Here is a 12,948-nt window from a genome sequence, read left to right on the forward strand (position 1 = left end):
GGGGGTCACTGCACGAGGCTGGAAAGGGAGTCTGATTTACTTTCAGGGTGTCATGTGTAGGAGTGCTGCTAGTGTACATATTGTGTGTGGTTTGTAGGTGGAAATGCATGTTATGATTGCATGAAGCAGTCCTTTGACTTCAAAGGCCTCGTTTAGCTCCTTGTACACGCCTGTTGCTGCACACAATGACATTCTGTCCCATAAACGCCCACCTTTGTTCCTTTCCCTTTTCCCACGACCCTCTGACTGGCCGCTTTGTGCCCAGACAGATATACACTTCTTGGCTGCCCTAAACACAGGACTCTGGGGCAATGAGATACAAATGCCACAGTATCTGAGGTATTGCTGCTCAAAAACCATGCTCGAGCCTTTGGAAATAAACTATCATATAGACGACACTGACAAAGCGCTAGTTAGGTTTAACAAGACAAATCCACTGTGCATTTTTTGTGGTCCTGTCTGGACTCCATTTTGTGTTGGACTTAGGGTTGGGTTAAGGTTGAGTTATTATTTAGTTGAGTTATTCTTATTTGCGTACCCTGGGTTAAGTAGACATGTGAACACAACCTTGTGTCACATGCTGATTGTTTCTCTGTTTCACCTGTATCTTGTTTGTCATGCTCCTCATGTTCCAACCAATCAGCTCCTTACTTCCACTAGATGTTTGTTGTCTTGTACAGTGGTACATCGGCCAACGTCCGCCTGCTAACGCTAACGCTAATGCTAACGCCGTTAGCATTAAAAATGTTTGCTAAACCTTTGCTTTGGTTTGCGTTTGCCCGATTGGTTAAAGTGCAATATGGCGTGTGTAACAAATCGTTATATTTGTGCTTGGTTTGTTTAAGTATCCATCTTGCATCCAAGACAAAATCTCGCAATACTTAGTTCATCCTTTACTACAGCAGCCTGCACAATGAACCCTCGGCATTGATGACTCCTGTCTGCATTTTTTATTGAGTACGACAAACTCTAAATAACTCTAAAAATGCCGCTATGAGTCCAAAGAAGGTACCAAGTGACATCAACATTCCAAAGAGGGTGAAGAACACTATTGAATTCAAGAAAAAAGTCACTGCAAAGTTTGAAGATGCCGTCCGTGTTGCTGATTTTGCCAAGATGTACTGGAAGCCCTCATCAACAATAAGTACCATCCTGAAGAATAACAACGTAATCAGCACGGCTGCTGTGTACGGATCTAATACAGAAAATGCCTGCAACGAGTGAGTGTTGACAAATTTAAAGCAAGCAGAGGCTGGTTCAAAAATAAAAAATAAAAAAAAAAGAATAGGCATACACAGCATCGTTACGCATAGCGAGGTTGCCAATGTAAACAAACATGCCTCCAAACTAGGGATGAGCCGGATACTCGTTTTAGACGAGTACCCGTTATGGAAAATGCATTTTTGCTGAGTACGAGCATGAAACGAGTACAGCTTGTCATTATCCGCAATCGTGATGAAAATCCTCATTGGGTAACTACTAATGTATTCACTCTTCACGCTCTGTGATTGGCCAGCCACACACGGCGACGGCCATTCCCTAGATAGACTCCCTAGAGCCAGAGAGAGGAGTACACGGTGCATTTGACAAGACAGAGCTGAAAATGGCTTGTGCCGGTCACTTCCGGGGTTGTTTTTTTTCTGTCTGCTTGCTTCTAATTTGGCTGGTGATGTAGTCAGTTGGAAAACTTTACTCGTAGTCCTGAACGCGGTGCTTTTGAGAAAACGACAGGGAACAAGGCTGAGAGATTATTTCCGTTTGTCATCACTGGATGTTTGCATGAATCACCAACCTTCACACAGATCATTAAAAAAAAGTAATTAAATAATTAAGTCTTACAGATCACTAACACACATACAGAGTACACATATAGATGATTAATAAACAATAAATATAGCAACTTCTGATCAATCCATGTCAATTTCAGACTTAAAATAATGTACCAATTTAAGCCCCACCCATTTCTGGTTAAACCACGCTTACTGTCGGTTTATGCCCCTCCCACTCCAGGTACGGATAGGTAATTTAGATGGGTGAACAGATGCAGATACAGATAGTAGTGTATTCACTCATCCCTACTCCAAACTCTATCCCTCCCTTCATGCCTCCCTGCATAGATTATGTGTGCCCCATGAGTGCAATAAACAGTTTTTTTTTTTAAACAGTTAAAAAAAAAAAAAAAATATATATATATATATATATATATATATATATATATATATAGGGATTGCCCTCCAAACATAATATCCTCTCCTCCCCCTTCCTTTTTACAAAAGTAGGTAAAAGTGATGTTAAATGTTCAGTTGTTTGTTCATTTGTCAATTGTAATTATTTTTAGCATTATTTTCTGCATGTAAAACTATAATCATTGTCTATAAAATATATTTTGTGTTAAAATGTTTGGGTGTCTGGAACAGATTAATTGGATTTGCATTATTTTCTATGGAAAAACTTGCTTTGGTTTGAGTCAATTTGGGAATTTTGGTTTGAGTTGGACCTTCTGGAAGGGATTAATGATGCTACGTGTTTCGCTTCAGTTCTTGTCGGTTCACTGACTGCTGTAGATTTGTAACATCTTTTTTTTTATACTTTTTTAATGAAATACTTTGTGAATTTTTATTCAGTCATGTCACAATTGTGTGTTTCTTCCATTTGGGCTTGTCACAGTGGGGCATGGTGTATTGTAGTCGACGACCCCAGGATGTAGAGACTGGAACCGAGTACTGGTCAAAGTCTTTTAATTGATAAAGATTGCTGAGCAGAAAAAGGGGTCAGGAAACAGAAACATGCTAACATGCAATGCATGCAGAACATGAAATGCTCCAACACTGGACACGCGCCAACAGCTAGAAGGAAACTCAAAATGAGTGGCAGGTGCGTGTAATCAAGAACATAAAGTCAAAAGAAACCGTGAGACCCAAACCAGAAGAATTACAAAATAAAAGTATAAAAACAGGAACTAAGGCATAAAATGGCAAAACAAACTGACACACGGAGCGTAACAGGGTCCATAATGCCTATGAAACGCTTCTACAGCTGTGTAGATATTCTACAGAATTGGACGTGTCTCAAATTTAGAGTTCCAACTAATTGCAGACTAAATATGACTTCTGCATTTCACTATTTGATCATTACAACCACGAGCACCGCATGAGCAAATACAGTATACCACACAAAAACTGTTGTAACATGTTCTGTTATATGCAGATCAGAATCAAGAAGAATCAACAACTACACAAACTAAGTACAAACTTCCATTTCCCAAGCAAACATCTTTATAGACTGAGCAACTGGCGCCCATTCTTAAGATGAAAACGACTTGGAAAGACCATAAGACCATGTAGAAAAGTGTAAATTAACCAAATGAAAAATATAGACTTTATCTATAAGACCTTCAAAAATCTCCAGCTTTTATGTTGCTTTCTGCTCCAGTTATTACAAAGACAGCAGATCTGCGGTGTTCTTTTTTCTTTTATGTCTAATAGTAACATGTATTTAATTTCCTCTGGCTTCGAGGGTTAATTGCTCTTCTTTGCTGCAATAAAGGATTTAAGTGGCAATGCATTTTATGATTAATGCAGAGGATGGCTTCTTTTCACTTCTTTTAATAAATTGGCTTTTAATCCCTATTCCAACACACAACATTTTCGTTACATCACTGTACATCCTACAGTGTATCCATGTGTCCTTTAATTTGCCAGTCTAATATGGCACTCTAACATCGTGATAAGAGAGAGTAATCTACTTTGGTGTGGCGAAACCTTAATCAATATTAACATATTCTTCAGCTCTCTCCCCATTGAATAATTGATATCCCCACACATTCTTGCTGAGAATGAAATAAGATGTAGGAGTATTAAAATAACTTCCCAGAGATAAAAGAAAATTGATTAAAAAAAGATGGCTGAAAATTAAAGAGAGGGAAAGCGGGCCTAAGGGATTGGACTTTGCATACAAAGGAAGAGGTTGGGGGTGGAAGAAAAAAAGGGACTTTAATGGAAGTTAGGAGCTCATTTATCTAGCCAGAGTCATTGTCACTCGACCCTGGTAGTTTTTGCCAGACCAATCAAAGTACCTAATCTGAGGAATCCACTGTACAATCTCCAATCTCTGACCTCCTTGTAAAACATGTAGTTATTCATCAGTGGTTGCTCATCTCCACTTTACACATGATTACTCTTCATTACAGTATGCAGTTAGTTCACCCCAAAAGTCCATCTGTGTGCCCCCAACTACCAAGGATTTGTGCGGCAGAACAAATGATTTTCTCATTTAAGTTCTGAAATGTTACACTTTTTTTTGCAGTAATAATGCTTCTAGCTAATCAATAGTTTATTTATGTCCTTTTTAAGTGAAGCCCCATTTGTAAGGGACAGACATTAGTGGGATGAGCAGCACAACTGAGTATTTGTTGTACCCGTGGAAAATGCCAAATCTTCATTGCTTATGCCAAACAGGATATTCTGCAATTACTGTTGACTCCTACTGAGATGACTGAGGTCTTATGAGTGACAATGTTACATTCCAGAGATGGTTTGGACCGCAGATGCAGAAGCTTGGAGTACAATTAAGAGCTTTTAATGACACAGCGTGCAAAAAAAATAGAACTGGGACAAACTAGAACTGAGGGCAACACCATGAAAGATCTAACCTCACTAAGGACTGGGCTGGAGAGCTGGGAAACAGCTGGGCTAAACTAAGACAAAATACAATAAGGAAAAAAGCAGTCCAAGTGTAGACCATAAGTCCACATGCATGTAGCTGGTAGAAGAGAGGACAAAGAACCAGCGGCCTCCAGCTGCAGGCAGTCAGCTTAAGTGGAGAGAGCAATTAGCCACAGGTGTGCCCAGCCTTCCCACCTCCAGCCTGCTCCCAGATGACTGCAAACAGAGAGGAAACAGGCCAGGAGAAGGCAGGGGTAGCAAACGACACAAGCAAGCCACGGAGGCCAGGGGCGAACGTGACAAACAAGTTGCAATTCAACCAAATGACTGTTTGTTACTCAACCAACAGCGCACACAAGCTTGCTCCCTTCAGTTATCAGTTGACTCGTCTGTTTGAAATTGTCTGGGTCAAAGCTGTGTACCATATTGTATGCATTTCACCTGAGCAAAGCATTTCATTGGAGGACAAGCAGCATAGAAAATGGATGGATGGCACTGCAATACTGCCTCTGCCCACCAGAGAGAGCCAGAGGAGCCCAGAGGGAGGCTGACATCATTGCAGTGCCCCAATGAATTTGTTGCTCAGACGCAATGCATTATGGAAAAACTTTAAGAGTTGTTTTTTGCAAATTGTATTGGTACATGTTTGTATATTTCTGAGGTATGCCTTTTTAGTGTTAAGTTGCTGTGTGATGCTATTAGTGTTCTTTGTAAGATGACACCGTGAGTCAGACTATTATATTGTCATACTGTTATATATAATGACCTCCTGCGATTTCCAATAGGTTGACAAGCTTATTGTGAGTGCACTGATAGCTCGTGATTGGCTCCTGCCGAAGAAAGAGCTACCGTTTCCTCACTGACTCGTGAGCGGCACAGTATTTAAACAATTTGTAGTAGTTCTAAAATAAATGAAATATCTTGAGATTAGAATTTAGCCCTAAATTAGCCGCACCACTGTATAAGCCGCAGGGTTCAAAGTTTAAGAAAGAAGTAACGGCTTATACACCGGAAATTACTGTAATCAAATATCAAGTTAGTTGCTGATTACTAGTAATTACTAATAATCATAATTGTTTAATCATTAACTCATTGATTAATTGTTGCAGCTCTAATGATACATATCTATTTGTGTCTGGAAAAAGTATGGAATTTTGAAATGTGACATTCATATGAACCCTGTCCATTAGCGGAGTCCCTGCGCACAGGTAAATTATGGGAAGCTCACAACAAGAGTAAGTAGAAACAGAAGAATAGGTTATGTTTCATTCTCATCCCAGAAATGCATGGTCCTTTCAAATTGTTATCATTTAAAAGGGAAATAAACAGGCTTTCAAATGGTATAAAATCTGTTTGAAAGAAGTATTGTAACATAGAACTATATTTAAAAAATGTATTACAGTGGAACCTTGCTTTTCATCATTGATCCGTTCCAAAAGGTCAGACGATAACCAAAACGTAGGAAAAGGAATCAATTTGTCCCATAAGAAGTAATGTAAATCCAATTAATCTGTTCCGGATAACCAGAAATATTAACACAAAACGTACTTTGTTACATGCAAAATATACAAACTTAACTTCAAAGAGTGGACTCTTAGATCGGTATACATGTTCACTTGAACTTGATTGTAAACTTCAGCAGCAGGTACAATCATTACACACAGTGACCTGGCTCGCTATCTGTTCCGTCCCTTCTTGAAATCTTGAATTCAATGGTAGGGTTGGACATCGTTTCAATTTGAACAATTCCGGTACCGAGTCCAGTTTGTAACGATTCTCGATTCCGAAGCTTTTAAGTGTAAGGGCCATAAAAGTTTGCATGGTTTAAATGAGGGCGTTAACCAGAATTATTTTGGATGACATGCCTGAACTTCTCCATGAATTATTTAATGATATTTTTTAAAATCGACTTTGCGATGAATTATGATTAGGATAATTCATAATGCCGAGTATAGAGAACACACAAACCCTTCATTTTTAAAATCACAGATATTAAAATGTGCAGATTTAGCATTCTTTCAAACCGCTAGAATAATGCATAAAGTTAATAATAACTTGTTACCCAAAAACATCATACAGTATTTCTCTATCAGAGAGGAGAAATATGATTTTAGAGAAAAATTAAACTTAAAACATTTATATGCGAGAACAACGCTAAAAACCCACAGCATTTCAGTATGTGGAATTACACTATGGAACGGATTGAGTAAGGAACTCAAACAATGTACAGAGATGAGCAAATTCAAAAAACAATACAAGCAGTTGATGTTTGCTAAATACAAGGCAGAAGAGTCTTGATCATCACAATGATCTTTCTGTCATGCTTGTTTTGTTTTTTTTACTGTTATTTATTTATTATTACACTGATTATTATAGAAAACATGACAAGGAATGCAGGAAGTAAACTACATGTACTGTACTGGATGTGGAATGGATGGGGGGTAGGATTAAATAAGCTTTGCTTCTTCCTACTCCTTTTGGACATGTGGAACTGTGAATGGATGATTCATGAGATGTATTCCATTGTAACCTTCATGTTCAAATAAACTAAACCAAACCAAACCAAACCAAACCAATTCCTCACAGGCATATCAACAAGTATGTAAATATCAAACCATTCAACTTGGTTATAAATCTTATGAAGTTTCTTTCTATAGGAGTACAATTTCACAAAAGATGTTTACTTTTGAAAAGACGATGAAAAAACATTTCCACATATGCTGTTAGTGAGTGTGTGATGCTGCAGCCACTTAAACATGCACAATCAAACAACTTGTAGAAGATTTGTCAATGAAAAGTACACAGGCTAATGTTATCACTTAGCACTAGTATATGTTTGCTATTTTTATGACACTCTTATTTTGCCATAATAAACAGGATGTCACCAACGGAGCTCTTATTTTGGAGGCCAAACGTGTGTTGTGTGGGTTGAGAAGGTGTCTGGACTGTTGCTAAATGAGACGAGCTGTGCACATGAATAAACGTACTTCCTACAGCCGTAGCTCCCATCCTTTATTTACACTGAACTTCCACATCAGCGGGCAGCCTGACACCCTGTTACAATGGCATGAGACAGTCGTCATTTATTGTTCGACTTGCCTGCTTCTGACTTCTTTGAGGAAGTCCAACGTAGCGCATCAAAGACGAGGTATTCCACGCTATGAATCCGGAGATGTTTAATCATGTTGACACCTTTGCATGATATTATGTTGCAAATGTTGCACTGAGCTGACTGCTTTTTTTATGAGGGTAAGCCAAACTTTTTAGCCATTTCTTCTTCTTTGTTGGTGTCTGCGGCTATTTGTGAAGTGAGCATCAAAGCTAGGAGTCGAAATTAGAAAATGTGAACAATCCTGGGAGAATTGCAATGTTAGTCCTGGTTCTTATTGATGCGAGAGTCGATGCCCAACCCTATTCAATAGTTTTTCCACCTTCTTTCTCAATGGGCCTTATTCACGAAAATCTTCTTAAAAGTCTTCTTAAGAAGTGTACTTAAGAAGGCGCAGTTTCCAACCCGCGCCGCATTCACGACACGTTCTTAAGAAGGGATAATCGTTCGCACCGGTGTTCTTAGGTTGATGAATGCCAACTGCGATGCCCGTGCATGTGAGCCCTAATTTGCATTGGTCACCGCATATTATTTCCCATACAAGGTAAAAAATGTGCCGTGCGCAACAGGCAGCTGGAGGCGGAGATGGCAACGCGCTAGGGCAAGACTGAGGAGCAGCTGGACAACAAACGAAAGAAAAACTTCAATTCTACTGAAATAGAGGTGCTTTTACAAGGAGTGACCGAACACAAGACCACCTTATTTTCACGTGTATCCACCGGTCATCAGGCCATCCAAAAAGAGTCGGCATGGAGCACCATTGCAGGCAACATAAATGCCGTTTCCACGGAGAAACGCACCACCGCAGAGGTTAAAAAGAAGTGTTTTGACTTAAAATAGACTCAAAAAAAAAAGATTGGACTGCACCGGAGGGATCTGGAGGAAACGGGAGGTGGGCCATCAATCAGAAACCAAACCATTTCGGAAACTCTAGAAAATATTTTCACAATCATGATGGAAAAATAAAGTCAAAATACATAGTTTGTGTGTGACAATTTATTTTTTCTGTGGTTACATTTGATTAGACGCTGCCTAATTAATACAGCAGCCCCGTGCTCTGGCTCAAGACGTGGCTGGGGGCGCATGTCGTTATCTGGGGGTGCTAGTGCGCAATAGGCACGCCACGTTTCATTGCGATGTTATTCTGATGATCCTGCACACCTGCAAGAACAGAGAGGGAAGTCTGAAGCCTGAAGTGGGACATCAAATATTCGTGGCTTTCAGCAAATAAATCTAATGGTCCCTTTACATTCTCTCTCTGTGCAGCGCACGTCCAGCCAGCTACTTTTTTTTTGATGAATTGGGATTTTAATATATATCTATCGATGGAGTATATTTTAGTTGTTTTGATGATAAATAATTGTTGGGATATTTTATTTGCACTACATTTTTTGGGATCAGGTTGCAAAATCCATCATGAGGGCGATTGTGCATTGAAAGTGCAAGCTTTGCTTGTGCGTAAGAGTCCTCCTGAGCGTTCGTAGAATTTGTTCTTAGATCTAAGAACTGTGAGTTAAGAACACGTTTCATGAATGCCAAAAATCTTCGTAAGAAGGCTTTAAGGACAGATTTGTGCGTAAGAACGTTTTGTGAATGAGGCCCAATGTTCTGACACACAGAAAAAAAAGGACAGATTCCTCTAACACTCACAAATATTCAGTGCTCTCGAATGCCTCATTAGCTTAATGAACAAATAGACCACAACACACATTTAATGAAAATGATTAAAGGATTCCCTGGTTGAAATCCATCTTTAATGTCCCAACTCTAAAAGAACCGCTATCCATTCTTCACAGAGACTGTCACCAACGTATGAATGCTTTATTTGGGCACTTGATTCTGTGGACAGCCACACGGTGGTCTAGTGGTTAGCACGTTGGCCAATACAGGAACAGCCTGGAGATCGGGAAGACCTGGGTTCGATTCTCCCCTGGGCATTTCTGTGTGGAGTTTGCATGTTCTCCCCGTGTGTGCGTGGGTTTTCTCCGGGCACTCCGGCTTCCTCCTACATTCCAAAAACATGCAGGTGAGGTTAATTGGCGACTCTAAATTGTCCATTGTCCATAGGTGTGAATGTTTGTTTGTCTATATGTGCCCTGCGATTGGCTGGCAACCAGTCCAGGGTGTACCCCGCCTGTCGCCCAAAGTCAGCTGGGATAGGCTCCAGCATGCCCCCACGACCCTAATGAGGATGAAGCGGTATAGAAAATGGATGGATGGATTCTGTGGACCAGTTTGTTAGGTGCACTGTTTGGCTGTATGATAACCAAAACAGTGTACGAAAATGGAGACATATTTTTAACTTTATAATAACTTTTGGGAAAAACTGAATCCTATGAAAACTGGGGCAATCATAAAATCAAGGTTTCATTTTTTTGGTTAATTGTTCATTATTTATAAATGTTTGTTGTTTGAAATGAAACATTAAACATCCTAGCTATACAAACTTTTCAGAATTACTTTTCACAATAAATTTAAACCTTTTGCTATTGGCTTTAAGCTTCAGCAATTTTGCAGGTACAAAAGAAGCAAAGGTGGAGGGAGTGAGCGGAGTAAGCGGATCAGGAATAAGAAGAATCCTCTTTTTGGACCACCTCAGCGCTATCACATCACTGCTGACACCTCAACTATACAACCCCCAAGGCTTTAGCACAGATCGCAAGTTGAAAGGGGGACACAGATGGATGCTTGTTTTAGTTATTTCCTGTTTTTTTCTGTCTATGTTTGTGTGTCAATGGGGTAAAACTTCTTTGGCTCTTTGTGGCAAAAACAACAACATCTCAAGGTTACTGCACTCACAAAGGCGGTACATGAAGGACACATGTCTGTGACGTCTCGAGCACCACGCCTGACAGCTGTTTTAATTCAGTGAGAGGAAACGTGATGGCCGAAAATGAGATGTCAACAACCTGAAGTCATGGCTAATACTGGAAAGAATGAAAATACAAGAAGCAACCACACATGCATGTGTTACTAATACACTGGCGGCAATGTTCTCAGTAGAACATAATTACATGTGGGATGTAATGACTGGAGAGACAACTTGGATGAGTGGGTGTGCACAATACAGGTATTGAATAATGATATGTTTTCCGGTGCTGCATCTCTCTATGTGTGCGTTGAGGATGTCCTTTATATTTAAGCACAGCGTCAGATATACACGAACTTCATTTGAATGACACCTGACAGTCGATCGATCAGCACTAACAATGTCACCAGCGCACTCGTAGACCTATCATTCCTGATACTATTTTTACTTAGAAATAATCATTTAACAGTTAAACCCGTGTGCGCCCATCATACAGCAGCGAGACATGTACAGGTAGCTCTTTCATTCTGGAAAGACAATGGTGGGTCCTTGTGCTCAACACTTGATGGCAATTCAATTAAAAAGGATATTTTACAGCCTGCTAAAGTGTTATGCTCTCGATGGCGTGTATTATGGTGTTGGAATGATGTGGAATGGGAGCAGGCAAGTTTCTCTCTCTCATGCGTCTCACCAATTACGCTGTAAGCCTGTCAACTGTCTGTTCTAATAACTCACAGACTAGCTGAAAATGTTGGTACTGCTTGCTAATGGAGAGCTTCAGAATGATTTTGTATTGTATTTTTAACAACGTTCTGTTAGTGTACGTCTAATTTTTGTCAAACCATAGTGCGTCTGAATCATAGGTAATGTGCATTTTATGTTTTGAATATATTTTTCCTCTGTATTCCTCACTCCACCGTCCTCACTTGGGTTTAGTTTTTTCTGCTTTGGTTCACTCTCTGCAGCCTTGGGCTCCTGTCAACTGAAACAAATAGACCCTTTCCGAACAGTTGAGCATTGGGCATCTGTCAGTCAGGCGACACAATGTAGATATTGATCATTTTGGGTTCCAAAGTCAATACAAAATGAAATAACATTGTTTTTATTATATTTTCTTACCAGTTTATATACAGCCACACATTATGTCTAGGATGTACATTGATTACACACTCGCCTTGTCATTTATCTACATGTCTTGGAGCAGTCATTTCTAACTAACTAAAAATAACACTTTATAAAACATGGATGAACAACAATAAACAGAGTGAAGTAAAATGGAAAAACACCAAAAATCTGTCTACAAACATCAAACTCGTTTTGACCGTGCGCTACATCGCAGTTATGGTTACCCTCAGGGCCTGTAGCTTGGAAATCATACAAATATATCATCACCTCATGATATTAAATACAGTATTTAATTGTTAGCATTTTCATTTTGTTTGTATTGCTTTACCAACAAACTTACATTGAAATCAGAAGTCAAGGTGCCAAGCAGAAATTTGAGTATACAGTCGTCCCTCGCTACATCACGGTTCAAACATCACTCCCTTACATTACTCTGTCATGGTTTCTCAAATGTTAATTAATTAATTAATGATCACTGTTTTGTGGTTGACTACGGCCTATTATGAGTACAAAAATATGCATATTTAAGCAAATTGTACATATGTTTTGCCCAAATTAAGCATTTTCAAGCATAAGCATGGCTAAATGCACTAATACAAATACAGTATAAGCCATTAAGACCACCACTTGTGAATGGACTATTCCATATTGGTCACTAGGTGTCAGTAATTGTTCGGTGAGACCACCACCAAACCATCAAACTTGAACAAATGACTTTTATTGCAGGTTTACATTATCTCACAACAGTCACAATAATAATAACAGCTATGATAACAACATGGGTAACTGTTGCGGCCATAGCCCACAATAAACAAAAACTCAACTCTGACCCCCCGACGTCACTACCTGTTAATGTGCAGGTGACGTTTCCGAGATTCACATTGTGTTTTTGTAAGGGAATCAGGTATAAATTATGAACAATGCTGACATACTTACGAATAAATTATCAGTTACTACAATTTTTTTTAATGCAATACAAAATCAGGATGAACAGAGGTTGGTACTGTATAGCTTGCCATAATGAATTATTTGCTTTAAATAATGCAATCCAAACCTACACTTTGCACCCAAAGGTGAGGGACATTATGCAAATTCCTCAGCAAATGAATGTGGTGTGGTATCTTCAGTTAGGTGTTGAAACTTTCTCACCTCTACGGGTGAGGCAGCAGGAGTTTTTATTTGTGCTGATAACCCTCCTGATCACAGCTGCCATTTTAGCATGTAATGTGGCCTCCTTGTAC

General features: G+C 39.4%; 1 protein-coding gene across 1 annotated transcript in view; it reads right to left on the minus strand.

Annotated features, from left to right (window-relative positions):
* Nucleotides 1-9,625: 9,625 nt before the first annotated feature.
* LOC129181684 (chemokine-like protein TAFA-2) overlaps nt 9,626-12,948 on the minus strand; it is a 137,445-nt gene continuing 134,122 nt past the window's right edge. Inside the window, exon 5 of the mRNA XM_054777186.1 lies at nt 9,626-9,778. Within this exon, the coding sequence (XP_054633161.1) occupies nt 9,635-9,778 (144 nt within the window). The 3' untranslated portion in view covers nt 9,626-9,634. The remainder of the gene's footprint in view (nt 9,779-12,948) is intronic.

Source organism: Dunckerocampus dactyliophorus, chromosome 1 (genome assembly GCF_027744805.1).
Source record: "Dunckerocampus dactyliophorus isolate RoL2022-P2 chromosome 1, RoL_Ddac_1.1, whole genome shotgun sequence".
In the NCBI taxonomy this organism is placed as follows: Eukaryota; Metazoa; Chordata; class Actinopteri; order Syngnathiformes; family Syngnathidae; genus Dunckerocampus; species Dunckerocampus dactyliophorus.